General features: G+C 32.2%; 1 protein-coding gene across 1 annotated transcript in view; it reads left to right on the forward strand.

Annotated features, from left to right (window-relative positions):
* The window catches only part of LOC134712724 (dynein axonemal heavy chain 2-like), a 92237-nt gene that overhangs the window by 59535 nt on the left and 7192 nt on the right, over positions 1 to 25510 (forward strand). The window contains exons 49-77 of the mRNA XM_063574561.1: positions 233 to 382; positions 1050 to 1217; positions 1756 to 1916; positions 2515 to 2654; positions 3186 to 3318; positions 3993 to 4138; positions 4617 to 4827; positions 5422 to 5538; positions 5915 to 6056; positions 6549 to 6838; positions 7265 to 7429; positions 7659 to 7784; positions 8075 to 8290; positions 8604 to 8754; positions 9215 to 9364; positions 9716 to 9848; positions 10110 to 10254; positions 10706 to 10905; positions 11413 to 11539; positions 12004 to 12190; positions 14010 to 14215; positions 15776 to 15901; positions 16276 to 16473; positions 17194 to 17385; positions 17610 to 17794; positions 18379 to 18604; positions 20571 to 20687; positions 21734 to 21883; positions 22320 to 22496. Coding sequence (XP_063430631.1) covers positions 233 to 382; positions 1050 to 1217; positions 1756 to 1916; positions 2515 to 2654; positions 3186 to 3318; positions 3993 to 4138; positions 4617 to 4827; positions 5422 to 5538; positions 5915 to 6056; positions 6549 to 6838; positions 7265 to 7429; positions 7659 to 7784; positions 8075 to 8290; positions 8604 to 8754; positions 9215 to 9364; positions 9716 to 9848; positions 10110 to 10254; positions 10706 to 10905; positions 11413 to 11539; positions 12004 to 12190; positions 14010 to 14215; positions 15776 to 15901; positions 16276 to 16473; positions 17194 to 17385; positions 17610 to 17794; positions 18379 to 18604; positions 20571 to 20687; positions 21734 to 21883; positions 22320 to 22496 — 4835 coding nt within the window. The remainder of the gene's footprint in view (positions 1 to 232; positions 383 to 1049; positions 1218 to 1755; positions 1917 to 2514; positions 2655 to 3185; positions 3319 to 3992; positions 4139 to 4616; positions 4828 to 5421; positions 5539 to 5914; positions 6057 to 6548; positions 6839 to 7264; positions 7430 to 7658; positions 7785 to 8074; positions 8291 to 8603; positions 8755 to 9214; positions 9365 to 9715; positions 9849 to 10109; positions 10255 to 10705; positions 10906 to 11412; positions 11540 to 12003; positions 12191 to 14009; positions 14216 to 15775; positions 15902 to 16275; positions 16474 to 17193; positions 17386 to 17609; positions 17795 to 18378; positions 18605 to 20570; positions 20688 to 21733; positions 21884 to 22319; positions 22497 to 25510) is intronic.

A 25510-nucleotide genomic window follows, 5' to 3' on the forward strand; every position in this document is an offset into this window, starting at 1 on the left:
TGTTAGTTTTTATTGGCTTTGAACTAGTTGTCAGTAGCTGTGAGTACTGTCAGATCTTTGCTTAGTGTCTATTTTGTTATGAGGAATAAATAAACTGCCTATACAATCAGTATCTTCATTACATGTTTTTCTTCTTTGTATCAATCAGATGAGTTAAGCCCATACTCAACTACATATAACAAAAAACATATATATGCAAACCAATACTTTAATACAGAAGTTATATTTATAGGGGACTTTCTAAATGAAGAAAGGAGATATGAAGACATAACAGATATTGGAAAGATAAGGGATCATCTGAATGTTACCCTAGAGAAATATAACAACACGCCAGGGACAATCAATATGGACCTTGTAATGTTCAGGGATGCTATAGAACATGGTAAGATATCCATTTTATCATGGACCATCAATATATACATTGTTATGCTAAGGAATTCTATAGAACATGACGATATGTCTATTTTATGATATGAAAGAATTAAAAACATCAGGGACTTGCAGTATGGATCTTGTTATGTTCAGGAATGCCACATCAGATTATGAATTGATGAGTTCAAGAGTAAATTCATAACTGCAATCCAATAATTAACCATATTTAGCCAATTTTCATTAAAAGAAATTACATCATCAGATAAAATTTGTTTCATTTTAGTAAAGTTTAAATCAGATTGAAATAAATTTTACACTGCATCCTTGGCAGTCTGTTTTGTTTAAATTCAGCTATATTTGGAAGTATAAAAACTTTTCTTTATCCAAAATGAGCTATTTTTAGTAGGCATCAAATCACTGGACATTTTAAGAACTCTCAAAACAGGGTTTCCATAATTTTGGGAACACGTTACACAAAATCCTAAGTGCCAAACCATTCATACAGAAGATTTTATGAAATAAAAGTATTCTATGACTTTGTTCACGAAATATTATTTGATTAACTGTTTATCAATTAAGAAAAGTGAAGCCACAAGTCTTAGGTGCACAGATACGTCAGTCTTCACAGTGATATAAGAGTAATCTTACTTCAATAAAACATTTATCTTATTTTCTAGTGGTAAAGATAGTTCGAGTGATACGACAACCATGTGGTAACATGTTACTAGTGGGGATTGGAGGCAGTGGACATAAAAGTTTAACTAGACTGGCTTCATTCATGTGTGGCATGTCAGCTTTTGAGATTGAGATTAGTAAACTGTACAGGAGAAATGAATTCAAAGATGGTATGTTTTTAGATACTAATTATTCTGTATACAACGGGCTTCTATTTTCAATACATATGTGTTCTTCTTTTAAGGTTCCTAACTTGAATGATATCTGACAACCCTTCAGATAGAGATTCCATTGGACCTTTTCTTTTCATCAGGAAAAGGAAACTTCTTCTTTCTTTCCATTATTCCACATAAATATTTACAAAGTTTTAACTTGCAACACAAAGTCTTTATTCAATATTTTTATTTTTTAACATTTTAATGGTGTTATCAGCATAAACTAGCAGAAATGACAATGTTTTACAAAAATTAAGAGTGAAGAACACAAAATCAAGCTAAAATCTGCAAAAACTAGGAACTGGGAAAGGAGTTTAAAATATCCACAGTGACAAATAATAGATCTTGGTGATTTTCACTTTCATAACTGTTCAACACCAAATAGAGAAAACATCAAGAACTTTTTTGGAGCACATATGTATGTTTAACCTTTTAGACTATTTGTATTTACTAGTGTATTGAACAAGCAATGTGTTTGTTTTTCTTTCTTCAGATTTAAAGAGACTGTACTGGCAAACTGGAGTTCTAAACAAGCCCACAGTGTTTATTTTTAGCGACAGTCAAGTTGTAGAGGAGGAATTTTTAGAGGATATAAATAATATCTTAAGTAGTGGAGAAATACCAAGTTTATATAATGAGGAGGAGTTTGAGGAGGTATTGTCTTTTAGTACCTAATGTCAGATATCTATTCTACAATTCTTAACAAATTTGTTAGAAGTTTATATTAGCTATGTATCAGGATTTGAAAAAAAATCAGTGCAATTCAACAATTTTTATACGCCCATTTACAGGACGTGTTATGGTATACCATTGTCTGTCTGTCTATTCGTCCATCTGTCCATCATTTATTTGTGCAGAAATTATGTCCCCTTGAAATGAAAATGTTTGGAAAATTGCATTGTAAGAACTCTCACCCCTTCATTTCTTATCCAATTTTTAAAAAACTTAAATTTAAGGTTGATATAGTTAGGGTTTTGGACAAGATATTAAAAAGTGTAAATTAATTTTTTACAGGGATTATGCCCCTTGGAAATTGAAGTTATACAGAAAATGTAATCAATCTTAAGCCTTTATTTATCAAAGAATATTTATGAAAAATTTAAAGAACAGAAAAGAAAAAAAGGAGTTATTGCCCTTTGACATTCAAAATGTCCTCTAGTATTAAGCCTTTATTGATAAATTAAATAAAAAATATTTAACCAAATATTGTCTTACAGATAATTCACTATAATTATTGATGATTCATTCTTAGGTCAGAAATGAATTGTTAGAAGTTGCACAAAATGAGGGAATTGAGGATACTCAACAAAGTGTGTTCTCATTCCTGATTGGACGTGTGCGATCCAATTTACATGTAGTTTTATGTATGAGCCCAGTTGGAGAACCATTTAGGCAAGAACTGTGTGACTAGAATGTATAGAGTGTTCACAGTATTGGGAAACACATCTACTTTTTGTTGTATTAGTATGTCAACTGTGAATTGCAATATAGTATTGTTTTTTGGTTACACTTGTGTTTGGTTTAATGGACTATGTTATCAGTTGGCACTATTGAGGGGAATTAATTTTAATGATAAATGCATGCAAGAATTTGTCAATTTACTGCATAATGTTTTCAGCAATATATAATCAGTGGTGCACATATAATATACGAACTTTGTAAGAGTTTGGAATGACTGACCAGTGACTATCTAAACAATAATTATCATTCAGTGAGTATCTGATCTATCGATATGACCTAAGACTGTTTAATTATTGGTAGATTTTTTTCAATGACGTCTTCATTCTTATTTTAACTTGATGAATGTTATGATTTGATCTATGTTACAAAAATGATGTCTGATTATTCTTTAATTTAATAACGTATAACCAATTGACTGGTTTACAAATGATACTTAATTAATTGATATTCTTATTCTTACAGAAATCGTGTGAGAAAGTTCCCAGCCTTTGTGAACTGTACTACAATTGACTGGTTCAGTGAATGGCCAATAGATGCCCTTAATGAAGTAGCTGACAAATATCTACAAGATGTTACTCTTGACATGGACAAAGAGGTTTGATCATTTTTAAACATGATTGACTCATTTACTCTCCTGTATCTTGACATAAGTTTTTAATTTTAAGTGCACCGAAATCAGATCCTCTGTTTTATTGATTATAACAGGCCGTACTGAAGGATGAACAAGATACCTTCAATCAGTGAAATAGAACTGGTATCATAGAAAACAAATTGTAGACTATTATTTAAATAATTTGGTCCAAAGTTCAGAAATCATTCCTTGCTTCTTCAACAGCAATGTTTTTTAATTCCAATTCTAAAGAAGAAAGTTTGATAGGGAGAACTTGTTAGCCCCTTTAATTAAAAAAACAGAAAGTTTTATATATTTATAAAAAAAACTTGTCTAATTTTATGAAGCGTATTTGGAGTCCTGTTCCCTTTGTCATGTATGGTCTAGTTACTTTAAATAAATGAGCAATTTTCAGTTTAAAGTTTTCATATTCTTGAAAGAGACTACTTGTGATTGTTCAATGATTATTTCCTATAAAGTTGCATTACTATCAGTACAGTTTGTCAACTGATTTGAGGCCCTGTCTCTAGTTCTATCCACCTTGAATTTATTAATGATGTTGTTGTCCAGCAGATTGTCTTTTCTGAATTTTCTGCCAACAGTCAAAATATGACTCTGTCTCAACAGTTTAATGAAAAGTTTGTTTATTTTTCTTTCAGGACAAGATTAAGCCATACTTGGTGAAGATGTTCTCAGCAATGCATAAATCTGTCTCAGACCTTTCTCGTAAAATGCTGTTAGAGATGAAACGACATAACTATGTCACACCTACCAACTATCTGGAATTTGTGACTGGATACAAAAAGTGAGTTTCAACATTGAATTTAAAGTGAATAACAATATTTAATATGTGCCTTAGATACTTCTTTGAAACTGAATTTTACTGTGCATATTGCTGTCTGTATGTTTATATTACATTTTCTAGAGTTAAAGGGGAAGGGGTTTAGATCCTTCAATACATGTTTAACCCTGCCATATTTTTGCGCCTCTTTGTGTGGAATTTTCTCTCTATGTTGAAGACCCAATGTAGGCCTTTGGCTGTTTTCTGCGCTATGGTCAGATATTTGTCTTTTTGACACATTTCCCATTTCCATTCTCAATTTTATCTCTTTTTTAAGACCAACAGGAATGATAGAATTCTCTATGTCAAAAATTTGCATGGAGAATTCTGTTTCACAAGAGGTAAAATATCCCACATGACAAAAAAATTTACTTCACCAATTGTAAACTCAAGCCATTCAATTTTGGGATGCAGTGATGTATGTTGTACATTATATTTCCAGGTTATTGTATTCCAAGAGAAAAGAATTAGGTGACCAGGCCAACAAACTAAAGAATGGTTTGAGTAAGATAGACGAGACAAGAGCAAAGGTGAAAAATATGACTGAGGAGTTAGAAGATGCTAGAGTTAAGGTTATTCAGTATCAGAAAACTTGTGACGAGTACCTCATTAATATTGTACAACAGAAAAGGGATGCTGACGAGCAACAAAAGGTATGATATATATAGTCTTTAGCAACATTTGAAACCAACGAAAAAGGATTTTGACATTCAACTGAATGTAGGGATATATATAATTGGGATAAAATTAGAGGCAGCAGAAATACAATAACATATCTGAGAACCTCCAAAGAGCACCTTGTTTGTATTTTACATTGGTGTGTTTCAACCTTCAAATTTAGGTTAAGATGTTAATTTGAATGAGGTTTGAAAACATCCCTCATTCATATATTAGTTAATGCTAAATTCCCTACCCATTCATCTATTTCATAAGAAATCACAACCATATCCCAGCTAGCATGACAACTTATTTCAATGACATGTTTACAACTTATTATGAGATAAAAAGATTGTAAGAGGGGATAATCATGTATGACCTATTGACTTATAAATTTCTACCCTTTGATATATTACCTTCCTGAAATGCCACCACATTGATTAATTTTGACTTTCCAAACAAAGTGATCCATACCATACCATGGGTATGTCTGTGTATACCTTTGTGTAAGAAGAGACCTTTATCTTTATTTGGATTTGTAAAACCAGGTTCTTCTTGTAATGTCAGTATCTTTGATATTTTTATTTTAGACTGTAACTATTAAAAGTGAAAGAATTGGTGAAGAAGAGGCTAAATGCAAACACATGGCTGACATAGCTCAGCATGATCTTGATGAAGCCATGCCTGCTCTAAAGGAAGCTATTGAGGTAAGAAGGAATAATGTTTTATATAAACACATGGCTGACATTGCTCAGCATGATCTTGATGAAGCTATGCCTGCTCTAAAGGAAGCTATAGAGGTAAGGAGGAATAATGTTTTATATAAACACATGGCTGACATAGCTCAGCATGATCTTGATGAAGCCATGCCTGCTCTAAAGGAAGCTATAGAGGTAAGGAGGAATAATGTTTTATATAAACACATGGCTGACATAGCTCAGCATGATCTGGATGAAGCTGTGTCTGCTCTAAAAAAAGGATTAGAATTTGACCAAGGGTTTAACACTCAGAACAATACAATACAATACATGTTTAATATGATTTTGCTGATTTAGCATTAAGCTATGTATTTATTGGTTACAGGCGCTTGATTCATTGAACAAGAATGATATAACTGAGATAAGGTCTTATGGTAGACCCCCAGCACAGGTGGAGAAGGTTATGGAAGCTGTAATGATCCTCAGAGGCAATGAGCCTACCTGGTCAGAGGCCAAGAAACAGCTGGGTATGTAGATGGCACTTTTACATTCATTGATCCCTATGTTCGGCTGAGAAGCAGCAAATGCCAATTTTTAAGTCTAATTAAGTCCTAGCCAGATGTTTGACCCCAGGACCATTCCAGGTCATCAAACTACTACTAGAGCACCTAGGTGGTCACACCTTTTGGATGATAAGAAAGCTCAATAAGGGTGCAAAAATTGTAAAAAGCAAAAATACTTGTAGACATCTTTCTTACATCTTTTGTAAATAACGACTGTTTAGTATAAGATTATTCAATGATACATCCATTATTAGTGTATTCTATATTCTATAAAACACAAGCATGGCTGTAAGGAATGTTACAATCAGCCTCTTATTCTGTAGTCTAAAGGAATTAATTTACTGATTTTATTGGTTGAACTGAATTCTTGAGATAATCATTGGTACAATGAGACTGCTTACTCTCTTTCTGATATTCCTGGTACTGTCCAACTTAATTAAAAGATTTTCATTACAGGTGATAACAATTTCATCAACAAATTAGTGGCCTATGACAAAGACAATATATCAGACAAAATGTTAAAAAAGATCAGCAGCAATTATGTCAACCAGAGTGACTTTCGTCCAGAGATTGTAGGTCGGGTATCCCTGGCAGCCAAGTCCCTCTGTCTATGGGTCAGAGCCATGGAACTGTATGGTCGTGTGTACAGGGTAGTCCAACCTAAACAGCAGAGGCTGAATGTGGCAATGAAACAGTTGCAAGAAAAACAAGATGCTCTTGCTGAGGCTCAGCAGAAATTGGCAGAAGTTTGTTTTATATCTTTATCAGATTTTAACTCTTATTGAAAAGGGTCAATTTCATTTTACAAAGAAGAGATCTAATTTTACATCATTATTATTTAAAAAGTAAGATGTTTCTTTATTTATATACAAATTACAACATTGAGTAATAAAGATTATATTTTGGGCTGTGACAGAGTAGGAAATACAGTGGAACTGTACTATTTTAGAGAATTTGCCAAAAGTATTAGATATTAAAACAAATGTCATTTTACAAAATTTTGTTCTGTTGAAAATAAATGTATTCTACAAAGATTTGAAGCACTGTTCATTTCCAATCAGGTGAAAAAAGTTAACTAAACACCACCTTCTTACACAGGATTATCTCACTGAAATTCTCTTCTTATGTTTAATCAGAAAATATTGAATTTAAATCTATAATGACCTATGCAGGTTAAAGCTAAAATGGAGGAATTGAAGAGAGTTTATGACGAAAAGTTGGAACAGAAAGAAGATCTAAAGAGAAAGGCAGATTATACAGAAATGATGTTAGAAAGAGCTGCTAAACTTGTAGAGGGACTGGCTGAAGAAAGAGTCAGATGGGAAGAAACAGTTCAGGTAAAAACAAGCAATTAAAGACTTACTGCATGGTGTGACTGAGGTTATGGGTACTGTAGATAGGAAGTTTTAGTTAGTTACAGAGAAAAAGAAAAAGGGGAAATAACTTTGATAAAAAGAAACAATATTTTCTTACTTTTTTACATTTTTGTATCAAAACTATGATATCAAAAAGACTCAGAATATATGATTAACATATGATCACTAGAATGACATTTTTTTTCTTCAGAATTTGAAAGAAAAGATAAGTACTCTACCAGGAGATTGCATGTTAGCTGCTGCCTTCCTGTCTTACATGGGGCCATTCTTATCCAACTACAGAGAGAAAATTGTCAAGAAATTATGGATTCCTCAGGTTTGAACATAAAATATATATGAACACATATAATTGAATACAACAGCTTTGAATTTTGAATTTTATATATATATATATGTTTGTTTTAAATATTTCTTTATATTGAAACTTATAAAGCAACAGTAAAAAAAATGCATTTAAATCTTTTATATTTTCTTTGCATACCAATAAAGCAATAAACATATTAACAAACAAAGCAAAATCAAGTTGAAAATCTGTAGAACTTCAAAATTGTCAAACTTGCAATCAGTGAAATGTAACGTATTAAGGTAGCATTATTTTTTATACAGATTACCAAACTAGGGATTCCATGTACACCATTATTTGAGTTCAGTGAGTTCATGGCACGTCCTACACAAGTAAGAGAATGGAACATCCAAGGCCTACCAAGCGACAGTTTCTCTACAGAGAATGGTGTTATAGTAACGACTGGTAGCAGATGGCCTCTGATGGTGGATCCTCAAGGACAGGCTATCAAATGGATCAAGAACAAAGAAGCAGAAATGGTATGATCATAGGAATAAGATGGCTTTTATGACCTAATGAATAGTATTTTTTTATGATCTAAGGAAATATATTTTTTATTTGTGAAAGAATAATGTTTTTTCAGGATCCAATGAAAATAATATTAACTGAATGCTGCTGCAAAATTGATAAATAGATTGTTAAATATCAGTTTTCAATTTCAGAAACTTGTATGAGTCCTAGATCTATTTACAGTCTTGAGCTGATACTTTGGCTGATATGGGAAACAAAAGGTATTTCTGAACATTCTAAATAACGTAATAGTTATAAAAAAATGATTGCTTTATATTTTAGGGACTAAAAGTGATAGATTTTCAGCAGGCAGACTATATGAAATATCTGGAGAGTGGAATACACTTTGGTACACCAGTTTTGCTACAAAATGTTCGGGAGAAACTGGAGCCATCCCTGGATCCAATACTGAATAAATCATTGATTAAAAAAGGTGAGATAATAAAAAACTGTAGCCATTACTTGATCTATTACCATGCTAATCTTTGGTTAAAAAAGGTGAGATAATAAAAACTGTAGCCATTTCTGGAACCTATGATGAACAAGTCATTGGTTAAAAAAGTGAGATAATAAAAAATTCTACATCAACAGGATTATGTAATTTATTTGACTTAACAGAGTTTTTGAATCAATCAAGTTCGACTTATCAGAGGTGATTATCTATTGATGAAACAGGAAATCAAGAATTATACTGGGACGGAGAAATCACTTCGACTCATCTGAGTTTTCAACACAACCTGAGTTAGACTGTATTAAATTATGTTCATTAAATTGAAATAGTGATATTTTATGTTACTAAAAAATAAAGATTATATGAAAGGATTTATATTTGTTGGTCTATCAGTGTAGATTTTTCTGATTAAATAAATTGGTTTGTATTTAATTTGTTTCAGGTGGTGTCACTTGTATTAAAGTTGGTGATAAAGAGATAGAGTACAACGCTGATTTTAGATTCTACATCACAACAAAACTTGGTAACCCCCACTATATGCCAGATATATCTACCAAAACTACCATTGTCAACTTTGCTGTTAAAGAGCAAGGTAAAATATACCAATATTTGTTTTTGTCCAAAGTGTGGTTATTAAAGATAGAATAAAATAAATGCCTGCAGAGGTCAAAACTGACATTGAAACAATGAAATGAATTGTATATGATCCATGAATGAAATGCTCTATAGAATTTATTCACTAAATTTTATTTCTTTGGTTCTGAGGAAAACCTATTTTTCCTTCAAGGCTATTTGGGCAAAATAAATGCACCAGAGTCAATCCTGCTTCCAGGAGCTATAGCAGTAATTAAACTGAATAACGATACGACAGATGAGGGCTGGCTGTCAATTAAGATTAATCATTTCTATTTTGTAGAAGTTTAAAATGTATTTCTCATTATAGGTTTACAAGCTCAGTTTCTTGGTATTGTGGTCAAAAAAGAGAAAGCAGAACTAGAGGAAACTAAAGACCAGCTAGTGAAGAGTATTGCAAGTGGAAAGAAAAAGTTAGAAGAATGTGAAGATGAAATTCTCAGGTTTGTGTTCATCCTAATGTATCTTGTTTCTTCTGTATTTACCTTATCCTCTACAGAAAATCCACCAGCTTAAAGGTGCACCTGCTGATCTGTCACATGTCATTGACCTTTACCTTAGATTTGTAATGCAAAGAATCACTTTGTTTTGTGAAATTAGTTTCTGTTTCTAAATTTTGTATTTAGACAAAGATATATTATGCAGTCTTAATTTACTACTTCACACCCTGTTACAAAATGTAAATCTTGTCAAAAATATTTCAGACTTTTAAATGAGACAAAAGGTTCTTTATTAGACGATGAACAGTTAGTTAACACATTACAGACATCTAAAATGACTTCACAGGAAGTGTCAGAGAAACTCCAGATATCGGAACAAACTGAACATAAAATTGATGCAGCTCGAGAGGTTAGTATACGTCTATAAGATATGTCAAATTGGATTTATAGGCAATGTCTTAGGATCTCCAGAGAGACAGTTATCTTTTAACAGACCAATTCATACTTTTTTAATGATCAAAGCAAGGGCGTGAAATTGATTTTTTTTTATATAAGATGTATTTTGTTTGAAGTCATATTTTGATCTTACTCAATATGAGTTCCACTGCCTATTTTCATGTTCCCTACAAACCTTTATTACAGAGCATGTGCCCAGAGAGTGGCTATTTTATTGCATGATTGGTCCAGTGTACCAGTTTAATTTGGACCAATATGATAAATTCTTTGTATAATTGTAGGGCTATAGATCATGTACCCAGAGAGCAGCTATTTTGTTATTTGTCTTGAATGACATGGGATTGATTGGTCCAATATACCAGTTTAATTTGGACCAATACATTTAATTCTTTGTATATTTCTAGGGCTATAGATCATGTGCCCAGAGAGCTGCAATTTTGTTCTTTGTGTTGAATGACATGGGAATGATTGATCCTATGTACCAGTTTTCTTTGGATTCCTACATTGAATTATTCCTACAGTCCATAGACAGAAGCCAGAAAAGTCAAAAGCTTGATGAGAGAATAGTCAATTTAAATGAATATCACACTTATGCTGTTTACAAGTAAGTTCTTGTTACACTATGTAGGAACATTCAAATATGAATTGTATTGTGTAAATATACATAAATGGCTTTCAATTTAGATACTAAAGTCTTCTTCATAGGAATCTCTTTTTGATATTTCTACTTATTTTAAATATCGGATAATTGAGATTACAGTAATGTTTACAGGAACTAACATATTGTAATGTAAATAGTTGTCATATTGGAAATATATGATTATGAACTTGTAGTCTTTTAAACTTAAGGGGTAAAGTGATGTGTAAGTAAAGAATACTTATTTAGGTTGAAAATGCACAAACCTCTTCCCATGAAAACAATGAAATAGCATATATATGTTTATATTTATTTATTTGCACCTTTTCACCAGATTGATAATTAAGATAATATTTATAAAAGAAAGAAAACACAAGACTAAATATCTCCTGGTTGTTTATGTCCTTTGGTTCTTGTCTCATGCAGGAAGAATCCACATCTCCCATTATTCAGAGGTAATTGTATTATTTTCAGATATGCCTGTAGAGGCTTGTTTGAGAGACACAAACTGTTAATGTCATTTCAAATGTGTGTGAAGATTTTAGAAGCAGTTAATAAAATCAACATGGATGAGTACAGTTTCTTCCTCCATGGTGGCATTGTAAGTATGGGAATTCATTTATTATCTTTTACAGTGGCATTGTAGGTATAGGAATTCATTAATTATCTTTCACAGTGGCTTTGTAATAATGGGGATCCATTTTCGTATATGGTGGCATTGTAAGTATGTAGATTCATTTATTGTCTTTCAAAGTACGGTCTTCAACGCAGAGCCTTGGCTCACACCAAACAGCATATATGCTAAACTTAACATTATTTGCTATATAATTCTGATTATTGGAAAGGACTATCTTAGAGCAGTATGTTCTGTATACTTCAGGTTATTGTAAGGGAATGCCTCAGGACTTTATTTGCTGTATATTTCATGTAATTGTTAGGGTCTGCCTCAGGACTTTATTTGCTGTATATTTCATGTAATTGTCAGGGTCTGTCTAAGGACAATATTTGCTGTATATTTCAGGTTATGGATGGGGTCTGTCTCAGGACATTTGCTATATATTTCAGGTTATGGATAGGGACAGTCAAATAGATAATCCTTGCTCTAACTGGTTATCAGACACAGCTTGGGATAACATTACAGAGTTAGACAAACTAACCAACTTCCATGGAATCATTACATCCTTTGAACAATATCCCAAAGATTGGCACACATGGTACTCTTCTGCTGAACCTGAAAACTCACCCCTACCTGGTAAGTATATATCTATATATATATATAAAATGACTGAATAACTAGTCAACGATTAATCTTACAGGGCGATGGATCATGTAATATGATTCTGTGCACTACAAAATATAATACATAACAAGTCAAAAAGAGTACAACATCACCATTAAATAACTATAAAATGAACAAATATTAGATATTTCGGATAACGGTGATGTTGTACCCTTTTTGACTTGTTATGTTCTATATATATTGTAACGATTTCGCCCCTTAAACCGAGTGGAAAGTTTAAATGAATAAGGAGGCTCGATCGAACATAATTTGCATGGATCCTTTGAGTTGGTATATGGTTGAAATAATAACTAAGTCAGGTATAAAGTTCAGATGCATTTTATATAACATCTATATAATCAAATATTTACAATTGATCATAAAAACATACATTTATATTTATATACAATTTGCCGTAATCGTCTCTAACGGTCTGCTAAAGTGAAAGTAGGTTTCCAAAAAACCTCTCTCATCGTATTTATAGAAAGTTGACTAAGTGGAACGACAGCTGACGGGACTTTCCCGTATGTCGAAGGTCGTCTTCTTCTTCTTCTTCTTCTTCTTCAAAACAATTGCCATGTGTAAGAAGGTTGAGTTTTCTTAAAACCATTAAAACCTTCACACTAAATTATAAGGACATCAAGACAGCTAAACTTCGACTGCTCTTGCAGGCAGTGAGAATAATTCTGAGACTAATTCTAAAGTTTGTTTCGTCAATTTATAATTTTCCGGTCAATGGATCGACCAATCAAAACATTTGTTATGTTCACAGGCAATCTCGTGTATTAGGCCGCCAATACACAAATAAATATGGCTTCTCTTGTAAATAAACTATGGCACTGCTGGTATTTAGACGATTACGGCTAAAACACAAGTTATTACATTAAGAAAATAAATAAGCTAATAAGGTAAACACATAACCACATCATTTATCATAAAAATGCATGCCAACCAACCGTGAATATTCTATACGAGGTGACATTCCATCGTAAAAATAGCGTTGCGAAAACGTAAACAAAAACAGCTGACTCATAAAATAACTACTGTAAACTATGGAAAACAAGAGTTCCATTAATTTAATAATACTATCACTAAATCGTAACAATATATATATATATATATACAACTCGTCTAAACATCAACCCAACAATGTTAGATCTGTAAATTTGCTTTCGCAAATTTTTGGTTCTTCCCTCGCCGGGATTCGAACCCATGCTACTGTGATATCGTGACACCAAATCGCCTGCACTACAGCCGTCCCGCTAGACCACACGACCACCTGGTATATATATATATATATATATATATATAAGTATGTCTAAACAAGTGACAACTCTATGACAGATCCATTTTTATATATATATATAAATGATCGTAACGATCTTGCATCTTCATAATAAACAACTTGAACAAACAATTTCTGAAGATTAGACTATTCTGAAATGGTGTTATTTTCTTTAATACCGGATAGCACATTTCAATCCATCTTGAGAGCTGACAAAAACTTTGTCCTTTCAACTTAATCAACTGAGATCATCGGCAGCCATACATTGATTAAAATTTTGAAACAATGTATCCAGAAAGCACGAAATTGCCAAAGAATTAGAGAAATTTTTACATAGATATAAGTGACATTGTGTTCTTCACTCTTACATAAAACCTAGAATGATAAAAAGGTATTTGAGATATATTTGATATAAAAACTGAATTGAATTAAAGAGATATCATATGTATGATCCTCAAGATTAATTTTCAAATTGTGTTTTACTCACTGATGATGTCTATATTACAGGAGAATGGGAGAATGCATGTAATGAATTACAGAAAATGTTATTTGTCCGTTCCTTGAGACCAGATCGTGTGTCATTCTGTTGTACAACCTTCATTTTGAACCATCTTGGTGTAAAGTTTACAGAGCCACCAGCCCTAGATATGTCCCAAGTTATTGATGATTGTAATTGTAAAACGCCTCTGATATTTATTCTGTCGAACGGGGCGGTAAGTTATAGCATGTACAGAGCCACCAGCCCTAGATATGTCCCAAGTTATTGATGATTGTAATTGTAAAACACCTCTGATATTTATTCTGTCTAATGGGGCGGTAAGTTATAGCATGTACAGAGCCACCAGCCCTAGATATGTCCCAAGTTATTGATGATTGTAATTGTAAAACGCCTCTGATATTTATTCTGTCTAATGGGGCGGTAAGTCATAAACAACCCGACCAAAATAAAAAAACACAACAGCAGAAGGTCACCAACAGGTCTTCAGTGTAGCGAGAAATTCCCGCACCCGGAGGCGTCCTTCAGCTGGCCCCTCAACAAATATATACTAGTTCAGTGATAATGAACGCCATACTAATTTCCAAATTGTACACAAGAAACTAAAATTTAAATAATACAAGACTAACAAAGGCCAGAGGCTCCTGACTTGGGACAGGCGCAAAAATGCGGCGGGGTTAAACATGTTTGTGAGATCTCAACCCTCCCCCTATACCTCTAACCAGTGTAGAAAAGTAAAAGCATAACAATACGCACATTAAAATTCAGTTCAAGAGAAGTCCGAGTCTGATGTCAGAAGATGTAACCAAAGAAAATAAACAAAATGACAATAATACATAAATAACAACAGACTACTAGCAGTTAACTGACATGCCAGCTCCAGACTTCAATTAAACTGACTGAAAGATTATGATTTCATCATATGAACATCAGGCACAATCCTTCCCGTAAGGGGTTTAGTATCATACCATCATAACATATATGAGAAGAACATAACCCGTGTCATGCCAACAACTGTTTTTAGAATAAATGTGTTTAGTTCCGACGCAAAGACCTTATCAGTGACTCAATATTAACGCCAAAATATGCAATCTTTAATGACTTGACAACAGTATCGTAATTATATCCCTTCTTAATAAGTCTATTCAAAGGTTTTGTAAGTTTATGAGGTGAATACTGACACCTTTGTGCTTTATAAAGAATATTTCCATAAAAAATTGGATGTGAAATACCTGAACATATAAAAAGTCTGCATGCACAGAGCCACCAGCCCTAGATATGTCCCAAGTTATTGATGATTGTAATTGTAAAACGCCTCTGATATTTATTCTGTCTAATGGGGCGGTAAGTTATAGCATGCACAGAGCCACCAGCCCTAGATATGTCCCAAGTTATTGATGATTGTAATTGCAAAACACCACTAATATTTATTCTGTCTAATGGGGCGGTAAGTTATAGCATGTATCCTACTACTTACAAAAACTTTCTCAAATTAGTAAACAAATGTTAACTTATTTTTAGCACATTTGAAATTGTAAAGGTAGAAGATTAATACTCTTGTTGGTTTAATCATTGTCAGACTAAATCAATATGGTTTTGTTCTTTGAGATATAAGAATATCTTTTTTTATCACATGTTTGTTATGAATATGTTGGGTTTTGTAAATGCAATAACCTCAAAATTGCCCAGGGCAATTAAAAGGTTATTGATTGTTGTGCCCCTTTTTATTTAAATGTTTATAAGATAAACATAAAGTTAGCTAATTCTTTTATTACAGGACCCAACAAATCACCTTCTACAGCTTGCTGAATCTAAAGGTCTGGCCAACAACTTCAATGCTCTGTCTTTAGGACAAGGTCAAGCTCCAATAGCAACCAGGCTCATCAAGGAAGGAATTATAGAGGTATGTAATAAAGTGTTAAACATTCATGCTGCTGGAAATGAGATAACAGTAGATGGTTTAATAGTTACAGGATTTCCCTTTTTAATTGTTTTACATATTCATTTCAAGGCCAATTATAGATGACTATGCTGTATGGGATTTGCTCATTGTCGAAGGCGGTATGGTAACCTATAGTTGTTAATTTCTGTGTCATTAATGTCTCCTGTGGAGAGTTTCATTGGCAATCATGCCACATCTTCTTTTTTATATTATGTGTTTTTCTGACAATGCACTTTTTGGGTGATTATAATGAAGCAGTTACCCAAACAAGACATAGATGTTTCAACAATATTTTAAAGTTTGTAACATATGTGTCACTATTTTTTTATTTTTAGGGTAACTGGGTATTTTTAGCTAACTGCCACCTTTCATTAAGCTGGATGCCACATCTCCATAAGATTATAGAACAATTCCAGACTCAGAAACCTGAGCCACACCCAGAATTCAGGTTATGGTTAAGTAGTAGTCCTCATCCAGACTTCCCAATAACCATCCTACAAACTGGCCTTAAAATGACAACAGAACCACCTAAGGTAAGTAGTTAGTTGTAGCCCATATCCTGATCATGCATCTCCAGAGTTATAAATTATCAATTAAAGTAACTCTAGAGTAATCAATTATGCAATTAAAGCATCTCCTGAGTAATAAATTATTATGCAATTAAAGTTACTTCAGGGAAATCATTTATGCAAATAAAGCATCTCCAGAGTAATGAATTATTATGCAATTAAAGTTACTTCAGGGAAATCAATTATGCAAATAAAGTAACTACAGAGTAATCAATTAATCAATTAAAGCATCAACTGTGTAATCAAGTATGCAATTAAAACAACTCTAGAGTTATCAATTATACAATTTAAGTAAATCTACATAATCAATTATGCAATTAAAGTAACTCAACATAATCAATTATGCAATTGAAGTAACTCCAGAGGGAGATATGTTTATTAATGAAATATTGTCTTGTCTTGTCTTGTCTTGCAATTAAAGTAACTTCAGAGTTATCAATAATGCAATTAAAGTAACTCTACGTAATCAATTATGCAATTAAAGTAACTCCAGAGTAATCAGGTATGCAATTAAAGTAATTCCAGAGGGAGATACGTTTATTGCATGATTTATTTCTCTGGATAAACTTTAATTGCATTATTGACTATGAATGTTTCAAAGGAAATAACACATCAAAAATACTGGTTAACAATTTATTCATTTAAGCATTAGTTATATGATTATTTTTTATATCATATTTGTAGGGTCTGAAAGCCAACTTGAAGAGATTGTACACTAACATTTCTGACTCCCAGTTCCAGAGATGTCCAAAACAAGACAAGTATAAAAAGTTACTGTTTTCTCTCTGCTACTTCCATTCCTTACTGTTAGAGAGAAAGAAGTTCCTCACGCTGGGATGGAATATTCTCTACGAGTTCAATGATTCAGATTTTGAGGTAAGAAAATAAAACACAGTTTGGAGATCACAATTCAGAAAATACATGAACTCATCAGTTAAAAAAAAGAAGTATAATTTTCTTCTCATCTAAACAATCAAATTGGACTAATTGTCATATAGATCTTCATCATAAAATGTGATTAATTTCACATAAGAAGCAAGAAACTTGATCTGTTTGTTTTTTTTTATCTCCATTGTAACATGTATTTTATTTTACCTCAGGTATCAGAGAACTTGATGTGTATATATCTAGATCATTATGAGGAAACACCCTGGGAGGCAATGAAATTTTTAGTGGCTGGTATAGTGTACGGAGGTCATGTGACTGATGATTGGGATCGCCGTCTGTTGATGACATATATAAATGATTATTTTCAAGATGGAGTCATCAGTACAATATTTTACCAGTAAGTGTTTTGTATGGCAATGAATGTTAACTTTTCAATGACTCTTATGATACATTTTCAACTACAATTTCCAAGAGGAAGCTAACAATATTATGTTTTATCAATGATTTTAAACCTCACTTGACCAAAAGTAACATTTTTACATTGAAGTGATAATATAATATGATTGTGAATAAATATAGCATAATTAAAAAAAGGATGGAACAATTTAAACTAATTTTACTATTTCTAAGGTCAGATAGTGATTCTTAAACAGCCTCCATTGTTAAGTTTGACACATGACCTTGACCTCATTTTGTAATTTTTTTTCCAGATTCCTATCAAGTTTTAGTAAGGGACGACATCAAAAGTTCAATGTTGGATAAAAAACTTAATTTACATAGTTTTTTATCCTTCATTAATTTTTTTATGTCTACCCTAACTAGTTCATGCTAATTTGAGTATTTTTGCAGTATTTAGTTGTCTTTGACTTGGAATTGCATGGTTATTAACATTATTATTTTATAATTCAGTTGAAATATATTTAGTTGTTGTCCTTCAACTCATTAGATGAAAAAAAAAGGATAAATTGTATTTTATTTTAGACTGTCCTCCCTGCCGACTTATTACATACCTAAAGATGGTCCCTTAGCTGTGTACAGAGAGTATGTGAGTATGTTACCTAATGTGGATCACCCTGAGGCCTTCGGACAACATTCTAATGCTGACATACAGTCACAGATACAGGAAACTAAGATGATGTTTGATACATTGCTGAGTCTACAGCCCACAGTGTCCCTTGTAGGGAGTGGAGAAAGCAGAGAAGACAAGGTATGTGATCAAAGAATAACTGAGTTTTCAGCCACTGTGTCCACATAAGAAGTGGAAAGAAACAGGGTTGGGTGGATAAGTAACAGGGCTTGTTTAGGTGACATTACTTGGTGTAAATCACTCATAAGAGGTGAAGAAAACAGGGGGATAAGGTATGCAGTTTGTATACAAGTTAGGGTTTAGACAATAATACATTAGGACATTACTTATGCAAATTAAAAGATGTGATATGATTGGCAGTGGTACAACTATCCATTAGAGACCAAATTACACAGATATAAGCATCTATATGTATATGATATATAAAATGACAAGATGTGATATGATTGCCAATCAGATAACTATCCACCAGTTTTAAAAATAAGTGTAGTTTAAAAGCAATTTGTAGTTTCAAAGCAATTATAGGTCAATGTACAGCCTTAAACAATGCAAAAACAGTATAGAAGCTATAAAAGGCCAGACATGAAAAATGTGAAACAATTCAAATGAAAATTCAAAACCAATTGTTCAGAGAACAATTGAAGGGTTCCCCCCCCCCCCAAAAAAAAACCCCAAGTATTCTGTTGTAAAAATAGTAAAGATTCTGTTTAAAATGTCATTAACAATGTCAAATGATATCTAATAGTATGCTGATCCAAAAAGATATGGTTTCCATATAAAAAAAAATTGATAAGGGAGATAATTTGTTACTTTCGGTTTGAAAAAGGTTACTACCGGTATTATTTAACTGTTTAATTGACACTGATTCCAAAACTATATAGTTCTGTGACATTGTGCTGTTGTTTTTTCTATGTTCAGGTTGTTGTCTCTTTGACACATTCCCCATTTCCATTGTCAATTTTATACTATATACTTTTACATTCAAAAAGTACAAAAACTTAGCTAATACGGTTTACACAGGGTCACTACAGGTTTCTTTTTAAAGGTCACATGGCTTGCAACTAAACGCAAAAAGTCCCGTGGCTTTATTATTCATTAGGAGGTAAAATCTAAGGTCAAAAACTAGTACGACAATTCATCCTATGACCTTGAGCTCAATTTCAAGGTCATCAACCAATGACCTCAAATCAAAATAACCCTAGATCTGAATTATATTTGGTTCATGAGTTACATCACCATATGCATATTTTTAAATAAAGAGGGGAGAAAACTCTAATTTGATGTAATCCAACCCTTTAAATCAATATTTATGTGTCAGGACATGTTGCAACTAACATTTAAGCAAATATATGTTGTCGATATCTTGTATTGTATTTCAAAAGTGGTGAAAATAAGCCAAAATCCCAAATTTAGAAATGACCTTAACCTTTGACACTCTTTTTTCTTTCTTTTTTTTTGGACCAAGGATCTCAAATCAAAAGACCATAGGTCTTTATCACTTATGGTTTACAAGCTACAACAAAAAATTTCTTATTAAAACTACAAAAGGGGAAATAACTCCCATATGTAGTCTCCTGACCTCTTTGGTCAAAATTATTTGTAAGAACCTGAAGATATAACGAGCAAATTGGTGAAATAATTTAGTCATTATTTTTAACGGTTGTGAAGGAGATTTGTACACAAGAAAAACTGTTTGGGGAGATAACTCGAACAATAAAAAAATATTAAAAAGTGTTCAGCTTAACAGGGTCAGTTTCAAATTCGTAATAACTGTTCAATATCATATGTAAAAAATCTAAGCGACATATTGCGAAACAAAAACATACCAACAGAAAAAAGTGGTGGAAGAAGAAGAAAAAAAATAATAATAATAATAAACAGAAGAAAACCAATAGGTCTTTCCACAGAAAAGTGAAAAGACTGAAAAAAAGAAACTAACAGCCTAATTTATAATAAAACATTTTATGAAAAACAAATATTGCAGACATGAATATAGGACAATCACTGTACTTCAGGCTCCTGATTTGGGACATTTATTTAGTCTATATTTAAATAAGTAGATCCTGGATGATTCTTTACTTTTTAGGTATTGAACCTGGCTGCCAATATCTATAAACAGATCCCAGATGATATGGATTATGAAGGAACAGTAAAGATTCTTGAGAGTGATCACAGACCAATCAACATTGTATTATTGCAGGAAGTAAGAGTGATATATCTTTTGATTGTGTTATTAATATAACTGTATATCAAAGAAAAGGGACTTTTATTGCTGTTCTTCATCCTGGTATTTATTGGAAGTTCTCCATCTTTTCAGATTAAGATATTCACTTTAAGCATGACCCCCTATAATTTGAGTGGTATTGTCATGTTATTGAGAACACATTAAGCCTGACACTTTAAATTTGAAAATTTCACTTTCGTCCATGTCGTCACAATAGCAATAGCGAAGATTTATTTATCTTACAAATGAAAAACTGAGGACAAGGAAACTGCTAGTAGTCTGTTGTTATTTATGTATTATTGTCATTTTGTTTATTTTCTTTGGTTACATCTTCTGACATCAGACTCAGAATTCTCTTGAACTGAATTTTAGATGTGCGTATTGTTATACGTTTACTTTTCTACATTGGCTAGAGGTATAGTGGGAGGGTTGAGATCTCATAAACATGTTTAACCCCATCTCATTTTTGCACCTGTCCCAAGTCAGGAGCCTCTTGCCTTTGTTAGTCTTGTATTATTTTAATTTTAGTTTCTTGTGTACAATTTGGAAATTAGTATGGCGTTCATTATCACTGAACTAGTATAAATATGTATTTGTTTAGGGGCCAGCTAAAGGACGCCTCCAGGTGCGGAAATTTCTCGCTACACTGAAGACCTGTTGGTGACCTTCTGCTGTTGTTTTTCTATGGTCGGGTTGTTGTCTCTTTGACACATTCACCATTTCAATTCTCAATTTTAAAGTGTAGATTGTCAAAAAAGTTGGTGTGAGATTTGTGAATCAAAAAATTTAAAAACCTAATGTGATTGAGTAGTTTACTGTTAAGAATGCTGTATAAAGAATAATAAGTATGCTAAAGGTAAGAACACATCTTTGTATAGGGAAAACTGTAGCTTGAATAGTAGGATATTTATTCTAAAAAAAAACATTGCTTCCTGATGCTTAAGGTAGATGTAAAAAAAAAAAAAAAAAACCTTTTAATTCTTGACAATAAGTTAATAGTGACACCAAACTTATTTTTTATCCAGATTGAGAGATACAATACTTTAATGGGAATAATCAGAACAGCTCTGACAAATTTAGAGCAAGGTATTAAAGGCTTAGTTGTGATGACAATGGAGTTGGAGAATACATTCCAGTGCATATTTGATGGCCGAGTTCCACCCACTTGGCTTAAGGTTTGTTTAGTTTTGTTTTACTTTAAAGTAGAAGAGTCGATAAAAAAGTGAAAATTTCTCAACAGTTTTCATGTGATATATCTTTTAAACTGGAAGCAATATAGATATATGAACAAGCATTATCTAAGACATAATTAACCAATCAGAATCAGTAGATATATTGTGAAGATTTAAAAGATATAATCATACTTTCTGCAGTTACATATACCCAAAACTCACTAACTTTTATGTTTTTATCCATTAAAAAAATAATTCTTTCATGCCATGCTATTATTCAGAATTATTATACTTCTAAGTGAACCTATGATTTGCATTCAAAAGGCAGCTATTTTGGTTTGAAAAACATAGTTGGACGAGAGTTGATTCAGCTTCTTGTACTTATATTTGTATCAAGTGAGTAAAATGTCATATTTTAATTTAGAGATTATTTTTATAGGCTTACCCATCACTTAAGCCATTAGCTTCATGGACCAGAGACCTTGTTGTTAGGGTAGAACAGCTTTCAAAATGGTCCAAAAGAGCAAATCCCCCTTTTATATACTGGATACCAGGTTTTACTTTGCCTACTGGTTTCCTGACTGCAGTACTACAAACATCAGCTAGACAAAACAATGTAAGTGTATTTATGCAACAACAATCAATAATATAATGGATACCAGGCTTTACTTTGCCTTCTGATTTCTTGACTGCTGTAGTACAAACATCAGCCAAATAATGTAAGAGTATATGCTACACCAATCACCAATATATTTATATTAAATATATATTATTTTAAACAGTTTAGCAATTTGATTATTCATTGAAGTCACAAAAAACTTTGACTCTATGGCAATTGTCTATATAGCGCTTGTGTGCTTTGATTGCTTTTCCTCCTTGTATAAGAACTTTGCAGATGGATTAAAAAAAAATGTAAGAAGGTTTTCAATCCCTGTTTCTTGTCTTTTTAAAAGATTTTTTATCATTATTGTAGATGAATTGATTATTTTTAAACATTTGCACCTCTGTTAGTTGTGAGAAATTAGAAGTATAGCTGTCCATGATTTTATTTTAGTGTATTATCTATATTATAGGTGTCTATTGATACCTTGTCTTATGAATTCAGCATTATAGCTGTCGGTGATTTTATTTTAGTGTATTATCATTATAGGTGTCTATTGATACTTTGTCTTGGGAGTTCAGCATTATAGCTGTCAGTGATTTTATTTTAGTGTATTATCTATATTATAGGTGTCAATTGATACTTTGTCTTGGGAGTTCAGCATTATAGCTGTCGGTGATTTTATTTTAGTGTATTATCTATATTATAGGTGTCTATTGATACTTTGTCTTGGGAGTTCAGCATTATAGCTGTCAGTGATTTTATTTTAGTGTATTATCATTATAGGTGTCTATTGATACTTTGTCTTGGGAGTTCAGCATTATAGCTGTCAGTGATTTTATTTTAGTGTATTATTTATATTATAGCTGTCTATTGATACTTTGTCTTGGGAGTTCAGCATTATAGCTGTCGGTGATTTTATTTTAGTGTATTATCTATATTATAGGTGTCTATTGATACTTTGTCTTGGGAGTTCAGCATTATAGCTGTCAGTGATTTTATTTTAGTGTATTATCTATATTATAGGTGTCTATTGATACCTTGTCTTGGGAGTTCAGCATTATAGCTGTCAGTGATTTTATTTTAGTGTATTATCATTATAGGTGTCTATTGATACTTTGTCTTGGGAGTTCAGCATTATAGCTGTCAGTGATTTTATTTTAGTGTATTATCATTATAGGTGTCTATTGATACTTTGTCTTGGGAGTTCAGCATTATAGCTGTCAGTGATTTTATTTTAGTGTTTTATCTATATTATAGGTGTCAATTGATACTTTGTCTTGGGAGTTCAGCATTATAGCTGTCAGTGATTTTATTTTAGTGTATTATCTATATTATAGGTGTCTATTGATACTTTGTCTTGGGAGTTCAGCATTATAGCTGTCAGTGATTTTATTTTAGTGTATTATCATTATAGGTGTCTATTGATACTTTGTCTTGGGAGTTCAGCATAATAGCTGTCAGTGATTTTATTTTAGTGTATTATCATTATAGGTGTCAATTGATACTTTGTCTTGGGAGTTCAGCATTATAGCTGTCAGTGATTTTATTTTAGTGTATTATCATTATAGGTGTCTATTGATACTTTGTCTTGGGAGTTCAGCATAATAGCTGTCAGTGATTTTATTTTAGTGTATTATCATTATAGGTGTCTATTGATACTTTGTCTTGGGAGTTCAGCATAATAGCTGTCCGTGATTTTATTTTAGTGTATTATCATTATAGGTGTCTATTGATACTTTGTCTTGGGAGTTCAGCATTATAGCTGTCAGTGATTTTATTTTAGTGTATTATCTATATTATAGGTGTCTATTGATACTTTGTCTTGGGAGTTCAGCATTATAGCTGTCAGTGATTTTATTTTAGTGTATTATCATTATAGGTGTCTATTGATACTTTGTCTTGGGAGTTCAGCATAATAGCTGTCCGTGATTTTATTTTAGTGTATTATCATTATAGGTGTCTATTGATACTTTGTCTTGGGAGTTCAGCATTATAGCTGTCAGTGATTTTATTTTAGTGTATTATCTATATTATAGGTGTCTATTGATACTTTGTCTTGGGAGTTCAGCATTATAGCTGTCAGTGATTTTATTTTAGTGTATTATCTATATTATAGGTCTCTATTGATACTTTGTCTTGGGAGTTCAGCATTATAGCTGTCAGTGATTTTATTTTAGTGTATTATCTATATTATAGGTGTCTATTGATACCTTGTCTTATGAATTCAGCATTATAGCTGTCAGTGATTTTATTTTAGTGTATTATCATTATAGGTGTCTATTGATACTTTGTCTTGGGAGTTCAGCATTATAGCTGTCGGTGATTTTATTTTAGTGTATTATCTATATTATAGGTCTCTATTGATACTTTGTCTTGGGAGTTCAGCATTATAGCTGTCGGTGATTTTATTTTAGTGTATTATCATTATAGGTGTCTATTGATACTTTGTCTTGGGAGTTCAGCATTATAGCTGTCAGTGATTTTATTTTAGTGTATTATCTATATTATAGGTGTCTATTGATACTTTGTCTTGGGAGTTCAGCATAATAGCTGTCAGTGATTTTATTTTAGTGTATTATCATTATAGGTGTCAATTGATACTTTGTCTTGGGAGTTCAGCATTATAGCTGTCAGTGATTTTATTTTAGTGTATTATCATTATAGGTGTCTATTGATACTTTGTCTTGGGAGTTCAGCATTATAGCTGTCGGTGATTTTATTTTAGTGTATTATCTATATTATAGGTCTCTATTGATACTTTGTCTTGGGAGTTCAGCATTATAGCTGTTGGTGATTTTATTTTAGTGTATTATCATTATAGGTCTCTATTGATACTTTGTCTTGGGAGTTCAGCATTATAGCTGTTGGTGATTTTATTTTAGTGTATTATCTATATTATAGGTGTCTATTGATACTTTGTCTTGGGAGTTCAGCATTATAGCTGTCAGTGATTTTATTTTAGTGTATTATCTATATTATAGGTGTCTATTGATACTTTGTCTTGGGAGTTCAGCATTATAGCTGTC

Source organism: Mytilus trossulus, chromosome 3 (assembly GCF_036588685.1).
Source record: "Mytilus trossulus isolate FHL-02 chromosome 3, PNRI_Mtr1.1.1.hap1, whole genome shotgun sequence".
Lineage (NCBI taxonomy): Eukaryota > Metazoa > Mollusca > Bivalvia > Mytilida > Mytilidae > Mytilus > Mytilus trossulus.